This window comes from Dermacentor andersoni, chromosome 8 (genome assembly GCF_023375885.2).
Source record: "Dermacentor andersoni chromosome 8, qqDerAnde1_hic_scaffold, whole genome shotgun sequence".
Taxonomy (NCBI): Eukaryota; Metazoa; Arthropoda; class Arachnida; order Ixodida; family Ixodidae; genus Dermacentor; species Dermacentor andersoni.
The window spans coordinates 131,916,959-131,942,541 of NC_092821.1; the positions used below are offsets into that span (position 1 = coordinate 131,916,959).

Consider the following 25,583-nt stretch of genomic DNA (forward strand, 5'->3'; position numbering starts at 1 on the left):
TGACAATATTTACGTCTTTCTTGCTTTCATGATTCTCTTGTTATCAGTTTGCTCAGTATTGGAATGCATTGTATTTTTATTGTTTGTTGTTTGTTATTTACACAGTGTCATCTGCATGACGATGTATGTTTTGGAACTGTATCCCCCTACAAAAATGCCCTCAACGGGCGCTGTAGGTACCTGAATAAATAAAGGTTCTTTAACAGATGCAGTATCTGTGCCTCGAGCGACCAGTTGTGCGGCAATCTTGCATGTATTCGCGGGCTTCTTTCACGCTCGGAAAAATAAACACTTCTATGCAGCACTTATTGAGCAACGGAAAGCTGTATTGGGAGTTCTTCATGATGCTCTACAATTTTCTCGTTTACACTTTTCATCTAATTATAATATTTGACAAGTTGATTAATTAATTAAGACTAATCATGTAATCAGGCGGAATAAAAGAAATACTCTGAGTATCTCCAAGCGACGGCAAGCAACGTTACCTTGGTTCTGTCCAGCTACGTGGCATTTGCATACTTCGCAATCTTGGTGCATGGTAGTTGGGGCACCCTGTATACCATGGCAGCTGCCTAACGAACTCGTAAGGCAGGCACAAACAACGTCACAGCAGAAAACTTTAGCTCGGGGGTTCCCCTCTAAACATGGGAACGAAGAAACAGTTCTCGACAATCGGCGCGCCAATTTTGATGAAATTGGTTGCATTAAAAAAAAAAAAGGGTAAGAATGTGCTGACTGTAGGAAGCGGATTTTTTTATCTATGTTGTTTATGTTTGATAAAAATTCTAGAAAATCGCATTTAAAAGAAACATATAAAGGTTACAGCTCCCTATATTGTTTGTTACTTTCAATTTACTTTAATTTATGCACCTGCTCAACATCAGTAGTCACAAAAATGTAGACCATGAGCAGCAGCAGATGTTTTCGCGACAAAACTCGAAGACCTCGTCGGTATCGTCTTAACGGACGTGGTGGTCATATTATATATAATGCGAATTCTTTTCCTTTGTTTAAGAAAGCTAGTGCTTTTTTTTTCTCCATTGAGGTGCATCTCAAGAATACACGTTTACGTTGCCAAACCAAGTACCAAATAGAAGTTTTTGGACCATACAATTGCCTCTAACCAGCTGGTCAACAATATTTTCGACCCGCTGTATCTCACTTAGTTTTCAGAGAAACCCTTTCATATTTCATTTGGTATATGTATTTGAACAATATCAAGAAGAAATAAAGCAATAAAAACATTCTAGGTCAGATGTTCTTTTATTTGTGCTTCCTGCTTGGGCCCGAATAGGGTCTGCAGTATTTGTAAATAAAAAAAAAATTTTGCAAGCTAAAGGGTTAACAAACATTACTACATTTCTGTAAATTGCGAAGCAGCTAAAATCGATGTATTACGGATTCAACTGAAATATACAAATAATAATTTCAAGTGGGACTTTTGCAAAAGTACACTGTACACATTGTATCGAATTTACGCAGGCTGTGAATTCTTATATCAAATTTGCCCGCTTTAGATGATATAACGGATTCAGTTTACGTAACAGCGATATCTGTTTTTGGTGCAGATCTGCGCATTTGTAAACTTCGTTTTTCTATTTTTTTTTAATTTACCAATTTTCAGCATTTATTGTAAGAAAGTCCAGACTATTAAATCAAGATTACATTTCCTACAGGCACTAGAATTTAAATTGATCCTGCAAATGCAACACATTTCATCCAAATAGGTCAAGCCATTGTCTTAGAAAGCACTTTTACATGTACACGAATAAGTGGCGTGCTCGAATAAGTTGGCCCCGAACTAAAGCTGGCGACTTGTGGGCAGGTTTGCATTACAACTTCGAATGCTTACGGCTACACCTTGCCTTGTTTTACCACTCTTTATTGACGGGCACGTCCTTCTTTAGTAAGATGTTTCAAAAAAGAGTGCGTGTTATAATCGAGTAAATATGGTATATATAAACACGTGGCACTGTAATAAATTACATTTGCTAGTGCGTATGACGTATGTGTCCTTGCGCGCCTCACTTGCACTCGATGTTTTCTAGCGCTTCCCCAATCACTAGGGAACTAAAGGGACATTTCGGGAGGCTTAGAAGTGTATAGAAATGTTTCAGAAAAGAGTGCGCGTTATAATTGAGTAAATAAGGCATATATCTATATATAAACGCGTGGCACTGTAATAAACGACTGTTGTTAGCGCGTATCACGTATGTGTCTTTGCGCGCCTCACTTGCACTCGATGTTTTCTAGCGCATCCCCAATCACTAAGGAACTATAGGGACATTTCGGGAGGCTCAGAAGTTTATCCCTTCTCCTCCCCCCCTTCTTACACACCTGTATCTGGTGTTTAACATTTGAATAAACCATTGAGTTTCTCTAAACAGCCGGGACGAAAATCCGGCCGCGGCGGCCGCATTTCGATGGGGGCGGAATGCAAGAACGCCCCTGTACCTTGCATTAGGCGTACGTTAAAGAACCTCAGGTGGTCCAAAATTAATTCGGAGTCCTCCACTACGGCATGTTTCACAATCAAATCGTGGTTCTGGCACGTAAAACCTTAGAATTCCTTAATTTGCTGAACAGCGTCTCCACGTCGTAGCACCATCGATGATATGCCATTTTTTCGAATCGGTTAACGTTATTGGCTTAATAACGCCACAGATGAAACGCACACAAATGTAGTTTTCTTTCTGTCACTTTAGTTTTTTCTTCATCTTCTTCAAGACGTCGCGCAATTTTTTCTTGTCTTCTTTCAACAAAAAATTCGCGCCCTCTCGTGTCGCAGACGAAAAAAAGAAAAGAAAAAAGGAACAGCAGAAGTCATCGTTGTCCTTCCTCAGAGTACAACGGTACGTGTCTCCCGATTTTTAATGCTGTACCTTCCTTCGCCATTCTACCATCTTTCTTTGTTTCTTTCTTTCTTTGCCGACCGTACTGCGCGAACCCTGGATGTTGTGCGCTAGCTACGTGCTCCGGAAGTCCTCGTTTCCCGCCCCTTTATTCCCCTCCTCCCCACCATTTCCCTTTCTCCAGCTCGACGGGAACATTTCGTGGTCTCTTGTCGCACGGAACACCCGTTCCCGCGCTCTCCTGTATACTTTACTTTGCTCTCCAACATCCCAAAAGAACCGCCGCCTTCATCCAACGCGATCGCCGAGGACAGCGAACCAACACGGGTGTCTTGCAGGGAAGCCGGAGCCAATGAGCCATCACTGAGTGAAGGAGGGCGAGGCAGCCGTCTAGATGTGGCACGGGGGCGGTTGTTAGCAAGCGAAGCACGTTACCTTGTTTCTCTACTCGTCCGGTTGTGCCGTGCCGTGCCGCGTTGGGCAGCGCTGGAGATCTGGCGACGTGGTTTTTTACGAGGTCTTTAGGCGGGGCGTCGACTTGGAAAAGAAGAAGAAGAGGGAGAGCGTCTCGAAACCCCCGCCGGCTGATGACGGCTACAGAATCCACATGCTTGGGGCGAGAGAGGCAGTGCCGCGCCGCCATTATTGGCGCGGAACTTCTGTTTAGGCCGCCGTCTGCTGCGCGATTACTGTGGTGACGGTGGCAGCGTTCCTCCTTCTCGATCTTTTTTTGCTGACCAGTGGCATAAAATCGCACAAATTGCCTCTCTTGATACAAGGACTCTTTTAAGCCTATTGAAAGTTCTTGTGAAGGTAGGCTTGAGTGCGTCGAATTGCAGTCTTCTAAAGCATCACAATACTTTTTTTTTACGTTTCCAATTTATATTACGTGGCAACAGCATTTTCTTTGCGTCTTACCTTTTCTTCACGGTTTATGTTCCTGCCTGAGTCTTTGACGGCCTCCCTTCTACTACGAACACGTTGCAAGAGCTGCTTCTGTTATGATTATTACACATTTTTCTAACTTTTCTTGACTATTAAAGACTTCAAAGTTTCACATTACACAATTCTGCAATATTGTACTTAACCGCCTCAAATAATGAATTAGAGACCGTACACCATGTCGCCGCGCTTTGGAACATACTGCTTTGTTCCGCCTGCATTCATTATCCATCGCAGAGACGCCGTACAGTTCGAACGTCCAACCTATTTATGTTAACGCTATATTGCGATCCCTTTACACAGTTAAAAACTCGACCTCGGATTATTTAGGGAGGTATGTCTTCGGCGGCACGACTGCCGGGGGAGAGCAACGAAGCAGGGGAGAAGGAGCACCGGAGCGATGTGACGTATAGGGCACGTGACTGGAGGAGCGGCGGGTGCGTTGGATTGTGCTGTGCACTCCGCCTTCGCTGCGCTGTGTGGAGGGAGTTGTAATAAAGAGATAGCTGTGGTTCGCATGGGTGTTGATCGAGGGATGTTACTATAGCCAACATTTAGACAAGGGACAAGGAACAATTGCTCTTGGTCAGGACATCCACATGTAGGTGCGTATAACCAGCAGGGTGGCATGGACGTTTACATAATACGGTGAGACGTATTTTCATAACTGCACTAATCAACGGCGGTTAATTACGCGTGCGTTGCGCGTCCGCTGCAGCCATCGTGCTGCTCTGTTTGAAGTGACCACAGCCTCGCAGGTGACGTAGAGTCGTGGGCAGCAGCTGTGGATCGTAAGTTCACAAGTAACAGATCACCAAGAGATATGAGAAGCGAGGCGTATGTCGACAGGACAATTACTGAATGACATAATCTGATAAGGAGACATCCCTCGCCAATTTCTCGGCACTACCAGGCATGCAACGGCACCGCGGTAGCGCCAAATAAATGTCAGACTCTCCTCGCGACCATGCTTTGTGGTTTCCTCCGCTCCAGCGCTTTCGTAGCACAGTCCACCGTGACGGCGACGACAACCACCACAACAGGACGCTCCTTCAAGCAGGCGTACTTCGTCGCCAGCGCTAATAATACGCGCGCCTTGGAAGCGTCGTTCACGCCTCGCGACAAAAATACAAAGCGAACCGCGCACGTACTACACGTCAACGCTTCGTCGCCGACGCGTCAGCGTGCCGTTTTGTCGCGCAGTCTGTCTCCTCGAAAGTTGACGAGATTCGCTCGTTCGAAGACGCCGGATAACTGAGAACGGAAATTCGATCAGGCGGACCCCAAGGCTGAACCAAGAAGAGGGAGAGAGAGAAAAAAGAAAGAAAGATAGTAAAACAAGAAAAGAAGGCCTTGGAGGAACACAAGACGCCGCTGAACGAGAGACGTGCCTTCCCCCAAGACTGCGACGAGGTGGGTGGGCAAGGGGGATGCGCGGGGGGGAGGGGGGTGAGGGTTGTTGGGTTCTTGAGTTGGTCGCGGCTTTGGCGGCCGTAACGACTTTTTCGGAGGCGCGCAGGTTCTGCGGTGCACTGTTAAAAGCGTGCGGGTTCACGCCTGTCGGTCGGTGGCCCGCGTGTTACGCCAGCGGCAAGGCTTTTGTTGCGGATTATTTTCGTTCGTTACAGCTTGTTTTTGTCTGTGTTTATACAACCCTGAAATAAGATGAAGGCGATAGACCAAAAACAAACAAACAAACAAACAAACAAAAGAAACGAGGCAATTGGCTTTTGTCTTTCTGGAGGGGTGGATACTTGTAAGGGCTGAGGGTGTTTTTGAAACAGAAGACAACACAGCTCGAGAGCGCGTTTATTTTTCTTTTCAAAAACAAACAATTATTGAAAACAAGAAATGTACAAAGTGTTGGCCTCAGAGGAGACACTGGCGACTCGAGAAGAATAGAGAGAGAGACGAGAAGAATAAAGAGAGACTTCTAAACTAAAACACTGCGTCCAGAGAGTTTGTTTGCTTTAGCCAGCGCTGGCTTTTGCTGACCGGCTTCCTGCACCGCTCCCACAACCATCCTTTTATCTTTTGTTTATTTCTTCGGCTCCACTGAAATTAGTTGAACGAAAAGGCACAATGAAATAAAAAAACGACACCGCAGGACGCAGTGCTTTCAGTGCACTTCGTAGTTGGCAGAAGCAGTCACCTGGCCACACGCATTTGTTCTGGGTGTAGCGATTGGTAGATGGTCCTTGTACACTGTACATATAAGTTACTTTGGTTTGCACTATACATGTATGCTATATACCTCCTCCTATAGTTTGTGCGGATATTATCAGCTTGCTAACATATACGATGTTTGTTTGATGAAATTCTTTTTTTGCTCTTGTCTCTCAATATACCTAACATCGGCACAGGCCACTGACAAGCAAGGCGCCATTGTTACTAGACTAGAAGTGAGCGAAGTATATAGTAACGAAGAAAAGGAAAGCGCTTCGCCCCCAGATCACGAAGCTTATCAACGCAATTAACAGACCAAAGTTGCACGCAACGCAAGAGAATAAGCGAAAGCCTCAACAGCGCCAAGATAGATAGATAGATAGATAGATAGATAGATATTAATGTCACAATAAAAATTTCGACCCATATACACAATAACGGCTTTGTGCGTTTGTAAACAACGACGTAAACTTTTGGCTGCCCCTCAAGGTGGCGAAATTTAGTAAGTGTGGGAAACTGTGGTAGTGGCAGCGATCGCAGGGACAGAGCGAGCCAGTGTATCATGACATCATGACACACCCACCTACGATGAACCGAAACCAGAACTAGTTGGTAGAAACAAGCTATGCATTAAATTATTTAGGGCGTGTGACGCTCGCCAGTAGTTTTTCTAGGGCTTAGAAAGCTTGTTCCTTCATTCAACGTTTAAAAAAGAAGTACATAAAAAGAATGTCATATCAAGTATTCCCTTAACATTCTCCTTCAGTGCCCCTCTAACTTTCGGAGGGAGCTCGTGTCGGTAAGAGTCAGCTCCTAATCGGCTGCTCCTAATCGAGCACGGTTGAACGCGAAGCAATGACTCGATCGGGTGTTCGGAGGAGATGAGGGGCCACTGTTGCTCGAGCGGCTTGTCTGAGCCTGGCCGACCTCCCTGATTGCATCAGCGCATGAAGTCAGCGTTGATCACCTCGCGCGAAGCTGCTTCCGTTGTCGAGAAACAAGTGGGCGGAAAGGAGACGGCGATGCAGGAAAGAAGACGAGGGACGACGCTAGGGCTGCCGAGGGGCTTATCGGAACCTTGTCGCCTAGTCTCACTAAAACGATGCACTGCTGTGGGACCTATAAAGGAAGTTAGCGTAGAGAATGGAACAGTGCACGTCGCCGCGTTTAGGTATGGGATAAGCTTTGTATGCGTCGGCGAAACAAGATTAGCATTCCCTGTTTGGTGCGCGCGCCGGACTTCTGCAAGAGTGGACAAACGTAGCGCAAGAGTGCGCATTGGACGGATCCGTCGTCTGCATTACTGTTGTGGACGGCAGACGGTATCGTCATTGTGCGTCGTCTGCATGCTTATTACTGTCATCGACGGCAGACGGCAATGCGTCGTCTGCGGTCGAAAACGAGAGTGTTCTTTAATGATGACAACTGCGAAAATAAAATAAAAAAAAACTCGACAGTGTGCTGTGACAATGGTCTTGCTGTTAGCAAACATAAACTCAATCGGCCTAAACAGAATAACAGTTGGCCATGTGCTGGAGCTGTGCTGATATGCAGATAAATACTATGGGTCTCTTCTTCTAGGCAGGGTAAAGGAAGGAGTCACTGAATTTTCCATTTTTACCTTTCGGCTGCTTATTGACGCTACAGTTATTATCCACTGTAGCAAGCAATCGAATCTTAGAATAGTTTTATACTCGGAGTCAGCTTCTAGTTCCTTTGCATAACCTTGGTGCGACCATCCTTACTTATTTAAAATTTTAGACCTCTTACCGCATTAGGGCATCAAAAGTTTAAAACTAAATTGTGGGATTTTACGTGCCAAAACCACTATCTGCTTATGAGGCGCACCGTAGTGGGAGACTCCGAAATAATCTCGACCACCTGGGGTTCTTTAACGTACACCTAAATCTAAGTACGCGGGTGTTTTCGCATTTCGGCATCAAGAGTTTAACCATGACTCAGATGGCGAGGTTAGAAAGCGTTAAAGCAGTATGCTTACCCATTGATAAAAAGGTGCACCAAGCTGAACTTGTGTTGCCTTGAGCCAATTGCTTAGATTACAAACTGCAAAAAGACCATATACATGGATGAGTGAGCAGACCACAAAGGTCGGCGCAGACGACACATGTTGACTGCTAACTCGTTCGCGTCTTCTGTGCGATTTTCTCTACAGGCCCACCAATCGACCGCGGGCGAATGTTAATTTTCTCGGTTGGCTGTACCTCGACTCTGTTGTTTGCACAGTACTGCACCATTTTACTGAGACAGATTCCAGTAGCAGAAATGGAAGGGGAGAGGGGGTGCAAGAAGCAACTCGTCTCGCGCGACGAGCAGCGACAGGACAAGATGGATCGGCGGAACACCAGCATCGCGCAGCCAACTTGCTTTTTCCTCGCGACGGTGGGGAGTACCTTAACGTCTCTTGCCCTGTATGTCGTAAGCGAAGAGCACGTGACTCGGTGTGAGCCCGCATCTTCGTACCAGGGCGTCAGCGTGCCGAAACCGTTATCTCGCGCAAGGGCGTTTTGGCTTAATCGAAGTAACGATCTTGTCGTCGTCGCCTTCTGCTGGGATGAAGTGCGCGGTTGCGAAAAGTTACCGCGCGGCGGCGGCACTATAATACGATAGCTAGACGGCTTGTGTCGCTGAAGGTGCGGAGCCTGTGGGTGTATTAGAAGAACACTGTTCCTCGCAAGTGAACGTGGGTGCAATGACGGAAAACGGAACACCGAAATAACCTCAAAAGAAAAGGTAGAGGATACCGAGAAGGCTTACAGGAGAACTTGAATGCACGATAAAACAACGTTAGAGCTCTATGCAGGGCAGGGCCATGAACAGGACCGAGTAGCCATTTCATTTATTGTGTGTGCAGCAATTAAGAAAAGGCAAGGTTGGGAAAAGACCCGTCAGTTTATTCTGCAAGTAAGTAAATTGCTCAGTTTCTTCATAATTAAATATGAATTTACATTGCCTAGTACCAGTATATGTAGTTGAGAAAAAAGAAGATGCCGTACGAAAAAATAAAAAGAATACAAGAAATAACAAAAGAAATACAAGAAGAACGCAACGTCATCGGTTCACAAAGCCATTGAGAATTCTAATCAATGGTGAGGTTTTTCAATCTGTTTTCATTTATGGTATCCACATTTCTTTCTCTCGCGTTATCTTTTTGTCGTCTAGCTTCATAAATGACCAAAATTTCATACCATATGGAAGATCATGACACATCTGAAACAACCATGGCACAACCTTGCGCATTGTGCACACAAATTGATGAAACGTGCTTTTCCCCTCGATTTCTGTCTGATTGTGAAATCCCTTGGCGTAGAGTTTTGTTTCCTGAATGAGAGCCACCGGCGCGTCTACATGCCGTCGCCATAACACGTACTTCATACTGGCGCACACGATCAAGCAATTAGGCTTCTCCTTGTAGTTACCATTAGTGTGGTAAAGCACGCTTTACGTAGAGAGAAACGACGAGTTACAAGAGAGAAAGAAAGGAAGACCTTTAATGAAAAGACATACGTCATATGTGGGACATATGGGAAAGACATATGGTTAAGACATATGACAGAAGCTATGACAATGTGATCATTTCGGTTAATTCTAGAAGATTTGGGCGTGTTGCTTTCTTAGAGGCGCTTGTAGCATATTTATATTAATTTTTTTTTGTGGCAGCACTCTATTTACACCTGTAGCTGCTACGGGCCTCACCTACTTTGAATTTGTCGCCAGCATTTGCCACAACACGTCCCATGCGCATGATCCGTGATAGCATATACCTATAGCGCCTAGTAGACAGGTACCACTGTCGATGGACAGGGAACATCGAGATTACTTTCAAGGGGCCGCAGTTGCCAAACACAAGATGCCCCGCATGAAAATTTTTAGGGAGACTAAGCGTTCAACGAAATAAAAACCTACGTGTTACATATAGTATTACGATACCGACGACCATATCGAGTATCTGCGTTGGAACGCCAAGTAATTCGAAGTGAAGTGAACAAAATGCTCGATAAAACATTATTGAAACTTCTTTGAATCCCTGGACATCACGGGGGGTGTTGGTAAAGAAGAATGACGGCTCGGGGCACTTCTGTGTGGACTGCCGCTATCTGAACAAAATTAAAAAAAAATCACAGACTTTTACGATACTCCCTAATGCGAAGTTTGAGCGCAGCTGTAAACATGTTTTTATTTAGCGATATATTTGCTGGCGCGGGCAATCTGACTCGCGGGGCACGTTGCAAACGGAGCTAAATCTGGCGCGACTGCCTCGCTAATCGAGAGATCGCGAGAGGCGGCGCGTGGGTGACGCGTGGGCGCGATTCGCAGCAGCCGCCGCAGACAGACCTGCGCTCATGCAGCGCTTTGTTTTCATACAGACGACGCGCGCTATTCTGGCGTCATCCTGTAGCCATCGTGGCCGCAAATCCCGTCTTGCGCGCCACTACGCTTTTCTTCTGCGCGTTCGCCCTACCCTCCTCCTCCGCTTTCCGCCTCATGGTTCCGCTGTACCCTCCTGCTCCGCTTTCCTTTTAGCGCGCTCTTCGCTATCGCCGTCTTTCAACTTCCGCTGCGCTCCGCGTTTGCTTTCATCCTTCGCTGTGTTCGTTCGCTCGGTTACGATGAACAACGCCGACGCTCGTAGCAGGAACGGGCGCCTAAGAGCTGCGCTCTAGAAAGGCGTCTACCCGCTGCCACGTATAGACACCACCATTGACTGCCTCCACGGTTCCAGCTGCTTCTCTTCTGTCGATCTTCGTTTAGGATATTGACAGATTGCTGTTGACGATACGGACAGCAAAAAAATCACGTTTATAACGGCATAACAATATAAACAGAGCAAATTGGACTTCACACATCACGAGTGATCCTGCCTTGAAAACAAATTCGTTGGTCCCTCTCACATTGTTCACGCTTTTAAGGCTGATCCATATGGAGCGATTTCTCGCGCCATAGGGAATTTGCGAAATAGTAGAACTAGGCTTTTCCACACAATTAAGTTATCCAATACGAAATGGCCGATCGCCCGCTGACGGCGCTACTCAGCTGAGGAGGAGCTTGTAAAGAGCGAGTACATAGTAAAGAATAGTGGCAAGGACGGGGGGACCAGATCGTGCTCTCCTATTTTATTTCAAATTTTAGGCAGACTGCCACCGCCTTATGTAGGACAAACTAGATGTGCGTCGAATCGCTCTTGTGGAACAACTCTTGCAAGGCGCTGACATATAGTGCCTAGAACATTATGGGTATACTACTAGGCACTGCCGAAACCAGGCAATATAAGTGTATGCAGGCGTTGTAGGTACTACACATACAATGCCGGCAAGGTAGGCACTATAGGTACAATGCTGGCAAGGTATCGTCATATACTTATAGTGCCTAGTGCCCTATAGGTACTAGGTAATATAGGTACAATGCCGACAAGGTAAGCACTACAGGTACAACGCCGGTAGGGGGCCAGCGTTGCTACGACGCTCAGTACCTGCGAAAACAATGTAGCGGCTGATTTCTGACGAGAGTAGAGAGAGTTGCAGAGAGAAACGTCTCACGTCACGATGCCACGTGTGCTTCCGCCGTGAATGACAACGTACAGGGCAGATTCACGTGGCAGGGTGACGTTCTCACGACGCGCGCTCTTTGCTCGGAGCACCGAGCTAGAACCTCGGTGACGACGTGGAACGGACTAGGACGCTAATGATGTTTTCAACAGGTAGTGTTCAAAGCATTGTGGCCATGACGTTGCTTCCGGCACCATGCATTACGTAGACTGGGTTTTGTTAGAGCGCATTCGTACCAGCGCTGGACAGAGGTCACGCGACTGACCCTGACTGGCGGCGTAGGAGTAACTCTGGGTCGCCGATGCTCACACTGGCAAGCACGACCTGCTCGTTGCCACGCTGAAATGCTCCGCAATTGGTGCAATTGGTGTCTGGTTATGCAATGGGGACACCACATATAAAGTAAGGCATGGTACGATAGTTAGAAGGAAAATTTTGTAATTACACTTGCTAGTTGATCATAAGCTATTAGAGGTAATGACTGCACAGATAATGATGTTTGCTAGTGATTCCTGTTGTCAAACAAACTGCACGTAAACGCAGCGTGTACTTGTCGCTGAATTATTTCCTTCGTACTGGTGTCTTTTACGCGCAAGCGTGCACGGCCTGCCAGTGAAATCGGCGAAGTTATGTGTGTATCCCCGAGGGAAGCGAGCGCCGGAGGAGGAAGGTGCCTAGAGGTGGAGAAGAGAGTCGCGCGCCGGGGAAGAGAGAGAGAGAGAGAAACAACTTTATTGACCCATAATGAAATGGAGCGCGTTAAGCACCTGATGGGATGGCTCCCTCAGTACGAAAGTACGAAGGAGCGTGCCGAGCGCGCGGCAAAGCAACGCCACCTATAAGGAAGTCTAGGTGGCGTTGAGCGAAGCGTCGCGGAGGAGGAGGGTAGGCGGAGGTGCGCTGGGTTTACCTACTCTGGCAGTTGCTACGGGTTCTGTGTGCGGTATGGACGTACCACGTTCGTCTCGTGATAACATCGTCCACGCGCGCCGTATGATACATGTGCGAATGGAAGAGTGCGACGGTGAGCCGACGATGGCTGCTCAGTCTCGCGCGCGCAAGGGAGGAAAGCGGGGAGGAAGCGCGCCGTCTTCCGTCGCACGCAAGGCACCGGGGGGAGCGGAGGGAAGGCTGCTCCGTAGGCTGCTGCGTGTGTCGCGACCGCGCGAGCCCTATCTTGAGCGTGATCCGCGATTTGGGCAGTGAAGGCGTCTAGGCGCAACGAGGGCCGATAGCTCCGTGTGCGCTACAGCACTCATTCGCTTGCGCGTCACCCGCGTTCACGAAGTGAAACGGCCCTAACTTTTTATTCCATAATTCAATAGATCAATACACGTCATCAGTTTTAAGAACCTATCAGGCATATTGTTTCATAATCAGATAAGGCGAAACGAATTTCTCTATTGGATTTTTTCCTTGGGCACAAGCTTAACTTCGAGGCTGTGAACGGGTTCTACGAACATGAACGTGTATATAGTCGCATCCTGCTGCCTGTCCTCATCATCACTCCTCAGTCTTACTCTTCCCTTTCCCCTTGAGCAGAGTAGCAAGCTGGAGAACTCTCTGCGTTTCCTCAGTGTATCCTCCTCTCTCCCCCTCAATAAAGCTTCGTTTCACATAGGTTCCAGCATTTGTGTTGCATCCGCATAATTGTTTTGTAACTGCGTACGGCCTGGAGATGAAACAGGCGTCGTTTTTCGGTGCAGCTTAACAGCAGCGCGGAGATATTGTACAAACCGAATTTGTGGTGTTTCCTGCAATTATTATTCGGTTATGCCAATGAACTTGAACTAGTTCGAACCGGTTTGAAATGCTATTTTTTTCGTTCCGGAGTTAAACCGGAATTGAACCGTTTTCATCGAACCGAAACGGAAACTGGAACGAAAAAAAGTTTTGGCATGACACTCTGAGCCCATCGGTACCGGCAGCACGGTGATAATGGGAGCGTTATCGATTTTTTTTGCACGTCAGAGCCAGCGTTTTGAAACGCTATCGCTTGAGACGCTGCGCCTATGGTCGCTGAAGCTGCGACCAGAGGTGGTCGCAGGGGCTGTGCGGTGTTCCGAACTGGTCCTTGAAGAAGTGGAGCTCGAGGTACCGGTTCACTCGGAATGGTGGTAAGCGGAGCGCCGCCCACGTAATATAGTTCCACAAACAACCACCGCCTAAAGCATGCCCACTGCTTTCTTGGATAGCAACCGGGGTTAGTCTTTCCGATAGCTTCTTTATTCTTGACGAAACGTTAAACAATGCAACACAAACGCGGTACGAAACTATGTGCTCAGAGAAACGACACCTTTTAAACGACAATAGCTTTATGTATCTATTTCCACGTTTTTAGCGGGGATCGATGGTGGCCGCATCTTCACTGCCGATACAAAAAAAGGCGCCGGTACAAAGGCCCGCGTGCTCTTGCTTAGCTTAGTTGTAGGGCGCGTTCGGTCGGCGAACGCCAACTATTACAGCTCTTTCAGGCGGACGTGCTATCGCGCAAAAGCTTTGAGGTGTCTGAAAGTTTAGACGGTGTGGTAGAGCGCTCGCGCTAGGACAGCCCTCCTCTTCTTCCACCACTACTCTCTTCCTGTGGAGATTGCGGAAGAGAAGGATGGCAGTCGCCTTCTGTTGGCAATTTTCGCGGCCTATGTAGAGGGCGCCGCAGTCGAGCAAATATGGCGGCTGAATCCAAGACTCTGTCGATGCTCAGCTAAAGTGAGCTCATTTGAGATTAGCATCGATATAGAGCTGAGTATCATGACAGTGCTCAAGCTGAGTTCACTTTAGCTAAGCTTCGGCTGTGTTACATCACTCCTCAATTGTGATATTAAATCGCCGTGTTTTGTTAGGCAGTGGTTTCGGAATTCGCTGGCATGAATACCAAATAGAGTGCTTCACTGTGCGGGGTATGTTTTGTGAAAATTGCCTGTGCAGTGGTTCTCGCGCCACTGCAGACCACATACAGACAAGCGACGCCCGTGTCAGGCGTGCCCGCAGGCTCTCAACGCGCCCAGCTTCCTCAGAGCCTCGGCACACCCGTAGATCACTGGGGCCACGTGCCCAAACCGGGTCACATCCATGGCAACACTGCAGCTTTCGCGGTGGTTTGTTCTGAGGTGCAGCGGGGCGCCTCACCTCGCACTTGCGGAGAGCGCGCTTTTGCGTTCTGTCTTCAGACCTTGCCTCGGAAGTGTTGTTGAGGTTCATTGCGACTGCGCGGTTACTTTCGCAACGAACAATTAATCCGGCGTTCAGTTACGTGTGTTGGCGATCCATCGTGACGTTCACCTCGCGGGCTATGCCCGTTAGCGGTGGACGACCCGCACGCCGGTTAAGCAGCGGCACGTAAATTCTACGATTCTCCCTCGCTATCTTTCACGTCAAAGCAGCTTGCCTTCTCCGTATGTTGCAAGTCGTTGGATCCACTTCGGCAGCTTCCCGAAGAAGTGGCCGCTGCCGTGTTCTTTGCACGCACGCTTTAGCTGAAGTCCAGGTGTGTCCAAGTGTCCAGGTGAAGTTCAAGTGTGTACAGGTGTCCACGTGTCCCAACCTGGGGCCCCACCAACGTAGGCGGGCCCGCACGTTGGGCGCCAGGGTGGGGAACTGCGTATGGGTTCCAGTGTGGTTTCCGAAATAACACTGGAAGGCCAGTGTGGGTTCTTAACCCTGGCTAACTGTTTCGGGCGGCACCTTCGCCGCTCTCTTGCCTCTTCTTCCTCATGATTCAACTGCCATTCTCGTAGAAGGGATCGCTCGTGGATGATTGGACAGTTCGTACAACACGACCCCAAATCAGTTTATACGTATAGCCACCCATATACTACCGCTACAATTGTTCCAGTTAACGGCGCTGTTTTCTACGGAATTACGTAATGAGACAACGAAAGCCACCTAGTTATCCTCGCTGCAACAAACACACACTTTATAGCACTTGATCCCTTTAGAAATACGAATAGCTTTCTAGAAGCTTTCGGATAATCGCTTACCTTGGCAATGATCGTCGATGGTTCTTGAATACCTCTTTTTTTGCATATCACCATGTATTTTGAAAAGTAACAGGGCTAAACGGACAAGGACTTAGCCAAAGAAGAACACGACACTGCGAACACGAATACTGTAGCGCCAGTGTCGTGTTCTTCTTTGCCTAAGTCCTTGTCCGATTAGCGCCGTTACTTTTCATTCAAACATGAATTACCACCAACTCTCCCAAGCTCCCCTTCTAGTACAGTTCACCATATATATATATATATATATATATATATATATATATATATATATATATATATATATATATATATATATATATATATATATATATATATATATATATGTATATATATATATATATTAGTATTATTACTCTTTAGCATGTCGCCGCACGATTGAAGCATTGCACACAGGAATTCGTTCAACCACGCTGTTTTCCAGGAGCGTTGACTCACCGTGGAAACTCTGCGCGTAGGCCTTTGTTCTCCGAACGAGAGCCGGACACATGCCCACACGCTGTCGCCACAGGGCTTCAGATTGGCCCACGTTGTCAAGCGCACCTACGTAATTCGCGCACTCCGATCAGCAGCAGCAGCTGTTGGGCTTCTCCTCTCAACTATAATTATTGTGGCAGAGCACGCTTTCCGTAAGGTGACATTGGAAGAGAGACAAGATGACCATCGCCGCTCATAGCAAGGAAGCGTGGGCTACATTGATTTCGCCGAGGTGCTTGTAACAGCTTCTCGGATGTGTTCAAGTTCGCGATGGCTGCAATCTTAGACGGCTTAGTACTTACCGGCAGTGTTTACAGTGACAAGTTCGATACATAAATTATGCGCCGGTATAAAGGGCCTCCATCTTAACGTTAGCCAAGCGGTGAAAGAAGACTGGCACAATACAGAGTGTTGCTTTTTTTACTCCAAACAATTTTGAAAAGCAGCCTACAATATTTGCGGGAACCACGTCGCTACAGATGAGTTATCTGGCCAGGCAAACATCATTTGTAAAAAGAAAAAATATAGAAGTAATAAATTAACTAGTTAAAGTAGCTATACCAATTTGCTTCTTAGTTACAAACTTAAGAGCACGTGCTTATGCTTGAAAGTTGGACAGAATCGTCACAAAGGTCTAGTTACGTGTTTCGACGTTTCGACGATAGCCACGTAGACTGAAATAGCAGATTTCAAATCGTTCGTTCAGATTACCTGACCACGCACGCGGTACCGCCGAAGCGCGGTCCTCGCTCCAACGCTTCTGTGACGTAGAAGTGTGCATTTCTTCGCCGCACACTACCACGTCACTTCTACGTCACTCTAAGTCACTTCTACGTCACATACATACATATAATGAAGCGCTGCGGTCTCGCTTCTTTCTACGCGCTCTTCCCACTGCCCGGTCCCGATTGGAGCTTGGCGCAGCAATTCCCGATTGGACGCACAGTCACTTCAGCAGCAGAAGGCAAGACAGACCGCTTTATAGCGTAGTGTGGTGAAGCTTCATTTTTCACACGCAACCCTACTACGCCAAAAAGGTGCCCCGCGGCGAGCCATGCTTAGCGGTGCCGTGCGCGTAGCCAGGTAAACTGAAACACGTAACCAGTCTTTTGTGACAATTACCTCCAATTTTTCGTTATAAACGTGTGCCGTAAGGTTTGCAACTAAAATGGGTAATTAAAGTATTTAGTTCTTAGTTCAATTGGTGTAATTATTTCTTGGACATTTCTTGCAAATGGTCTCCGCGTGGACGGATAATTCACCTGCAGTGAATTATGTAGTAAATTTTGCAGGCTTAAAACAGTAACAACAACAACAGACCAACAAACATTGCATATGATTTATTGTATGTATGTGAATGAAACCAATGTTGCACAGTCATCAGGCCTCTTTTTAAACTTATACTTTATAAATCCGCTTTCTCCAAATGCCTATTTACAGGAGCGCGATAACGGCTTCCTACAACGTCTTGCTTCCATCTTTCATGAATCGAAGCCTTAAATGCACAATACGCTGATCCCGCTTCCAACGTTGCGAGACACACCAAGAAGCAGCCCATTTATTATTCTGGCTGTGGGGATTGTCTTTCGCCAATATAATAAAAAAAATGTCGACTGAGAAAAACAAGGAGGCCATATGTCAAGCAGTCCCGCGTTTTTTGATCCCCCGCTTCTCCCTATACACCGCTTTCACGAGGTTGCGGCTCTCAAACCACTGCCGACTTGACATCCCCTTCGCCGAGTCTCCTTCCCACTTCCGCCGTACCCCACTTGCCTTCGCTGTTCTTTAAAACGCCGCGTCGGAACGCCACCTCATAATCAGGCCGCACCGGAGTGCAGAGACATCGAATCGCCGCAGCCATTACGTTTTCCCTAAATTTAAAGAAAGCTTGGCTGCAAGGCACGTGGGACACTGCGGTCGCAGATCTCGGAAACCCGGCAGCAAATCCCCGAAGAGGCTTTATTCTCCTCACCTTCTTTCGCGCGCTCTCTCTCACTCACTCTTTGGCACCAATTCTGTGTTCACATTTCTCGTCGACAAAATATGTTTCTTTTTTGTTCTTTCCCACGGCAGTGTAAAACGGCGGCGGGCGCTGTACATACACTTTGCCGTCCTTTCGAACCTCGCAGGCTGAGGAGGAGAGTAAAATAACTCCAACGGCACCTCGATCAGAGTACGGAAGTAGGAACGGCGATGAAGAAATAGCTTTTTTGTTTCGCGCCGAGCTCTTGAGCACCGACAAGACAGCCCTTTTCCATCTCTCCCCATTCCTTACGTCATCTTAGCGCTAACGTCACTACACACACACACACACACACACACACACACACACACACACACACACACACACACACACACACACACACACACACACACACACACACACACACAACACACACACACACACACACACACACACACACACACACACACACACGCACGGACGCACGCACGAACAAGCAAGCCCTCTAGCGGCCGAGGAGGAACACTCTCAGGCACGGCCGGAAGAGGCACTGCGGTCGGCGGGGAGAGAGAGAGACATTTTCGTCGATAAACGCACGTCGTCATCGTCGTCGTCGTCTGTACGTGCGTAGCCCGTCTCGTAGCCACTCCATTAACATCCGTCCCGGAGAAAGCGGCAGTGGCAGAAGAAGCACTGCGTAGACCTGCGCTCGGTTTTGCCTTTTATCGCTCTTTTCGCGTTCGCTTGTCGACACTCCACGACGACGACGACGAGGCGGCAGCTTTGCAAGCTTCCACTTTGCCTCCGTTATTCCGAAGCATTCCGTTCCGCCCTCCCTTCTTCCTCCCGGCACTCCCTGTGTCTCCTACCCCCACTACCCTACGGCCCGTTGCCTAATCTCTGAGGAGAAACCCCGAACACGTCTCTCGGCGACAGATTTTCTTTTTTTTTCAGCTTTAGCAAAATAAGAAAAAGAAAAGAGGAAAAACACTTTTTTTAATTTTTTTTTGTGGTACGTCATCGACGCATTCCTATGTCTTTCTCGTCGCGCTTCGAATGTTTCTTACCGCGGTGTGGAGAATCGTTGCGCGGGAAGTGCGAAGACAGAGCTTCCGTGCACGCGTTTTGCGCGCAGGCAGGCTGATGTTGATACATGCATACGTACATACCGTACATACATACGGCCGATACATACATACATACGTACATACATACATACATACATACATACATACGTAGGTGCGTACATACAAGCTTTAATAGAGAGTTTTAGATTAGGGGACGCAAGCCGCTTGCTTCCCCTAATCTGAAACTCTCTAATGACAGGCTGGAGACGTGCACGCTTACGTGGATGATCGCCTGGCATGCTTCGCTCCACATACGGGATAATAATTGTGTTACACAAATTGGTTACGTAAACACATAAATAGCACATACAGTCAAACACTCCCCCATCGCTGCACCCCCCCCCCCCCCCGCCCCGCACACACACATGTATAATAGACATACTTGCAGAGTTCTCAGACCTGTGGAGCTCACAAAAAGCAGCAGCGCTTTCATGGGGAGTAGTGCGCGTCTGGTGCCCCGCTGCGGGCCGGGAATGCGCCGCAGCTCGAAGCTCGAGTCACGCTTCAAGCGTAGTGTCGCGAGTGTAGGGGTTGCGTTAATTAGGCAGACAAGAAGACCGAAGAGTGTGTCGCTGTGGACGTGGTGGACTCTTGGCGGTGACCCAGCGGGGCAGTCTGCTGCTAAAAACGAGGTCGCGGGTTCGGTTTTAGCTCGCGGCAGTCGCGTTACGATGATGTTGGAATTCAATAAAAAGAGAAAGAAACGCCCATGTACGAAGTTATGAGCGAGTAAAACACCTGTTGGTCAGGAATCACTAGAATCCTGCACTTCGACATTGTCTCTCATAGTCCCCGTGGTGCTTATGAGCGTTTAAGCAACACCAATAAATATTTCCAAGTAGTTAAACCAGCCTCGATAGATTTTCTTACTCCATTTCACCAAGCATCGCGAATTGGGGCTGACTCCGAAGATTTGTAGTAAGTATAGTAGTAGCAGTAGTGATACTAGTGTAGTAGTAGTAGTAGTAGTAGTAGTAGTAGTAATATTTAGAGGTAGCAGTGTGGTAGTAGTACATCTGTAGTAGTGCTGTAATAGTACTGGTAGTGTTGGTGGTAGGTGTAGTGCAAGTAATATAAGTACGTAGCGGGTGGTAGAAGCGGCTAGTCGTAGTGATTGCAGGGGTAGTAGTACTAGTTGTAGCAGCAGCGGTAGTAGGAGTTGTAGCCTGTGGTAGTTAAAGCACAACAGCAGCAGCAGCAATAACAACAATTACTACTACTACTACTACTACTACTACTACTACTACTACTACTACTACTACTACTACTACTACTACTACTAGTAGTAGTAGTAGCAGTAGTAGTAGTAGTATTATTACTTTGCACATGAAGCCCTTCTTCCTTTTCGTTGTGGCTGGGCAGGGGTTGTTACTGGGGTCTAAGGACGCAGAAGACACGCATAAGGTGGGGGTTGTGGGCGTTTTATTAGCAAAGATGCTCCCAACGCGTTGTACAGGTCAACAAGTCGCGCGCAACCGTTTTATACATATGTATACATATATTTTAATATATTTATATTTTACTAAGAAGGGGCGCCGATGACGGCGTCCTGATCGTTCTGTGTACAAACATTCTTCCAACGACGTCCGAGTATGGGCCCTTATAAAATAGTACAGGTATGCTAGAAGCAAAGAAAAGGAGAGGAAAAACAATAACAGTACGAGAGTCGTGCAAAAGTAAAGAAAACAAAGAGTGTCCTCGGCAGGAATGGATGTTCTTCGGACAGAGCTGCTGCATTGGCCACGGTCTGGAATGTCTCTTCTGGGTTGCTGTGGGCGTTGCTTCGTCACCGATCACACGAGGCGGCGACGAAAAAAAAAGAAAGAAAGAAAGAAGAGACGGCCTTTTGCCTCACGTGATCATCGGCGCTGATCGGTCATCGGTTAACACCTTCTTCAGTTTGACTGACGAGAAGACATTGTCTCTGCAGCAGAGGATAGAAAAAAAAGGACAGGAATGTGGAGTCATTGTTCTGTGCTTGTTAACGAGCTATAAAAGGCCAAATGTAACGTTATTTTCAGTGTGGCTAGACCAGTTATAAATGCCGTATATTATAACCAGTTTAGCAGGTACATGCTTCGGTGGTAGATGTGCAACTTTAGTAGATTGCTTCAGTGGTACATGTATCAATGAAACGATCTTGGCAAAGGAACGGCGCTGGTAATTGTATAATTTTCTCGTTGCCTCTAAACAGCACCTTAGCAGACGACGCGTGCACCTGGTAGTGAGCACAGCTATGACGTAATTCCAGTCGCGGCCTCCGAGATCGAGCAACGCGCGCCCCCAGATCTAGGAGGCCATGGTCCAGCACGTCGTCTGCGAGATCTTTTTTCACTCCTCCGCCGGCAGTCTCGCTAATCTCGCTGCTACAATTTCGCCTAATCTCATGCTTGGTTACTGCAACAACAGAGCTGTGTACTATGCAGTTAAAATCTTGGCCACCAGGCAGCTCCACCAACATGGCCACTTGCGTTTACGTCTCCGGTAACCCATCATCATCATCATCATCATCATCATCATCATCATCATCATCATCATCATCATCATGTGGTTTAAGTCTACTGCAGGACGAAGGCCTCTCCCTGCGATCTCCAATTACCCCTGTCCTGTGCCAACCAATTCCAACTAGCGCCCGCGAATTTCCTAATTTCATAGCTACACCTAGTCTTTTGTCGTCCTCGATTGCGTTTTACTTCTCTGGGTACCTATTCTACAACCCTAATGGTCCAACGGTTATCTATACGGCGCATTACATAACCTGCCCAGCTCCATTTTTCCCTCTTGATGTCAATTAGAATATCGTCTATACCTGTTTGCTCTCCGATTCAAACCGCTCTCTTTCTTTCTCTTAACGTTATGCCTAGCAATCTTCGTACCATCGCTCGTTGCGCGGTCCTTAATTTCTTCTCAAATTTCTATGCCCACTATTCAGTAAAGGGCAATACATTTACGGACAAGCAAAAAGTCCTTAATTTTTTTTTGCTCTGACGAATCTTCTTCCTCAGTAGGGATTTTTTCAAGAATGATTTGCCGCTTATTCTAAGCCCTAAAAGAATCACGTGTTCGAGTAAGCTATAGTTAACTAAATTCGACTAGCCAGAAAGGCATTGCTGTGAAAAACTATTCTAATTGTTAACACACTGAGTGTTCTGTAGCCGTGTTTTGTTTGTACCACGAACAGCAAAGCGTTACGTACAAACCGACTAAACCGATCAAAGCCAACTGTACTCCTACGAGCCGTATTGTTTTGCATTGACAGCTTAAAAAAAAAAAATATGTGTGGGAGTGGCTGAAGAAATTGAAAAGAAAGGATTTCGTGGCTCAAGCGGTGGCGTAGAATGCGAGATTACGTGTTCCATCTAGAAAGACAGATCGGTGGGATTTCAGACCGCCACGCGGCCGCACGTCGTCGGTGATTTTACTACGAGAGCTTCGCCGCTGCGTTGCGCGTTTGTAAGTTCTGTGCAGTGCTGCGGAGAGCCGAGGTGGTATACCATTCTTCGCGGACGACGAGCACGCCAGGACCGCCACGTTACGCGGTGTTAATCCTGATTTAGGCAGCTAATGCTAGATTACTGCAACGCGGACCGCACTGCATGACATGCAGCAGATACTTAATGTGTGCAGGGATGTACCAGATGCGGCAACGACAAGGCTTCACAGCACCGAGGCTCTAACTTCCACGGAACGTGCACATTACACTGCTCGTTTCACAGCACTCCTGCATCGTATTAACAATCGCGCAAGACAACGACTAAGCTACACCGTGAGTGGCAGTTGGCTCCAGTGGTGATAATTAAGCCAAATTAACTGTATTTGATCCGATTATTAGTATAGCATATGTTCATAGCTGTCTTGCACGACTTCACTAGAATTGGCAGGGACGTATCCGCGAAAAAAAGAAATGTTGACGCAAATGTTCTTACGCTAGAACTGTTCGTAAGAGCACAGGAGAGTAAATTTTGATGTAGAAAATATTAGCGAAATATGTTGGCCTGTTAATTATCAATAGAACTTACGAAGCAAAAGCTTTGTGAATTAGGTCCCTGCGAAGTGTTCGTAAATGTGAGAGGCACGCGAATTTGAGGTCCCTTTCCTTTTGGGGGCGTTCGACGGTGTAACGAAGTTTGGCACGGACGATCGTGATCGCAGGATGTAATTAGCACCAAATTTCTTTGTATGCGACGTCCGAACGAGGTTATGGGTCGTTTATGTGTCGCTGCACGCCATAATAAATTCGCAGAACTGCGTGATATTCGATAGAATGATCAGGTGTGGAATCGATCGGCATGCAGTGCGGCTGGTTGTACCGACAAGACATCCTACAAGATAATATCAAGTTTCGAACAAGTTGCAAAAGACGCACCAGCCAATGCTTCTGACGTGACGCCCGACAGATCCCATGACTTTTGACGCGCACGCGTTCCCTAATGACCTGAAGAGGCGTCTGATACGACGTGTGGAGTCGGAGACGTAGCAACACCGAGTATTGTAACCAGGGGCGCCTATGTCGTAAAGTTATTACTTTCTGACTTTACTCCAATCTCCTGACGTCAAATTTAGGTAACCGCCAACGGAAGCAGGGGCGGTGACTCGCAAGGTTGTTTCAACAGACCAATCGGACGCTCTCCTCGTTTATGGGAGATGACTACTGCTTGGTCTCAAAGCAAATAGCATTGCCTATACCTCGACAGGTTTTCCTTATCTATTTGGCTGACGAGAAGCGAGGAGAGCGCAGAAGTGGAGAGGGTTCGGGTGGGGCCCGAGCTAGCACAGTGAAAGTAGATAGCATGGTGAAGAGAGTGGTAGCGGTACGTATAGACGGTTTCAGTCGCGCGATAGCAGCGAGAGAGCGGTCCCAAGGAACTTCCGGTCACGGGCGTTATCAGTCTGCTGCGCCGGAATACTGAGCCTGTTTTTAAGTTCTTCCACTGTGCGAAAAGTCTATTTATAAATTTTGAGATAAAATACACGCGCTTTACGCCTTAAGATTAATATATGAAATTTCTCGTATGACTTACGGCAACCTTGACTTGTAAAATTGTCGTTATGCACAGAGGAAAAGTGTTGAAACTCTGCGGGCTTAGATTTTAACGCACTTCTGCGACTCGATATAGCCGCCAATGCTTATCTTGCTCGCTGGATTTAGCGGGCTACGTCAGTGAACAAAACCGGAAGCCGTCCATACAACTGGTCCGCTTAGCCTTGCTTAACTTGCGGTGGCTCGTCGGCCATTGCGGCGGCGTGCAACGGGCTGGTAAATATGCCGCCAGAACGAATGCTCAGTGAAGAAGCTTTGGCCCAGCGATGTCGTATACGTGCCAAAAGCGATCAGCAACGTTATACTCCCACTCAATTTTTTTTTTATTATGCGAGAACGAATGAATTCTTGCCGACAGCTCCGAGTACTGAGCAACGGAGCAATCGATGGACAGCCGTCTTCTATTCCTTTTGGAATGGGGAAGTCTCCAGTTATTGAAAAAAAAAGTTGTTTTGTTCGGCATGTTAATGCATCTCTATTGCGTACACATCACTTTGGCGTTGCGAGTTTCTGCGGTTTTGTGACGTCACAAACATTTCCGTCACTCGTGGAAGGCTAATGGTGACAAAGGCGTATACTATAGAATCGGAATGTTTTTTTTTCTTTTGTTCGGGCCTAAGCGCGCATAATCGGGGTGCACACGGCATATTGACATGGGAAGTTTTCGCGGTTTTAGTGACTCGTGACATAAAAGCGAAGTGCGTGGTCCTAAAAATGTTTGAAAGATCGCGGAGGGCTAACGCACAAAATGGAATAGAGACAGGTTGGAATATCTTTACGTTATAGCTCCCCAATCTGTGCCAATGGGAAGCGTGAGAAAAGTATCTGTTAGACCTGGCGACGATTGTTGAAAGCGTGATGCAAGCCTGTTGGAACTCTGTTGGGTGCCTTGTTAGCACTGCTTGAAGTACGGATCAGTGTGTGTTTTTTTAAGCAGAATACACAGTGGCGCGCGGACACATGTGGCACGCTACGCAACATCTGCTGAGAAACGGTTGCTCCAAGTGCTAGAATCTCGTGGAGCCATTGTTTCGGTTCTCGGTCCGACAGATAGCACGCAAGATGTACCACGTGACTGCTGCTATACGTACCACCAGCACAAATTGAAATGCGAGCAGGAAAATACTGGTCAGAATGCCTTTTATGCTTGATTGAGCCGGATTGCGACGTGACGTCAGTCTGTAGCCGGCTTCTAAGCATGGATAAGTCAGTATGTACTATCCTTATTGAATGAAACGCTTCAATTTAGGCATATGACTAATAAAACTACTTTCGTTACCGCCGTCTTCAGTTCGTGTCACATAGGCCTAATTTTGGCCCTTCTACTTGGATTAGAGTCGCATGCCACCTTCTGAGGCCTGGCCCGCGATTTGGTAGGTAACGATGCCTTCCTTTCGATTCTATGCCATTCTTATCATCTATAGATCGTGGCCGGCTGAGCGTATTGATAACG

At 47.2% G+C, this 25,583-nt stretch overlaps 1 protein-coding gene across 3 annotated transcripts in view; it reads right to left on the minus strand.

Moving 5' to 3' along the window:
- Window positions 1-20,494: 20,494 nt before the first annotated feature.
- Window positions 20,495-25,583, minus strand: part of IRSp53 (Insulin receptor substrate 53 kDa) — a 234,108-nt gene continuing 229,019 nt past the window's right edge. For all 3 annotated transcript variants that reach the window (XM_050173608.3, XM_050173609.3, XM_050173607.3), the window contains exon 16: window positions 20,495-21,013. In XM_050173608.3, the coding sequence (XP_050029565.1) occupies window positions 20,941-21,013 (73 nt within the window). In that variant the 3' untranslated portion in view covers window positions 20,495-20,940. The remainder of the gene's footprint in view (window positions 21,014-25,583) is intronic.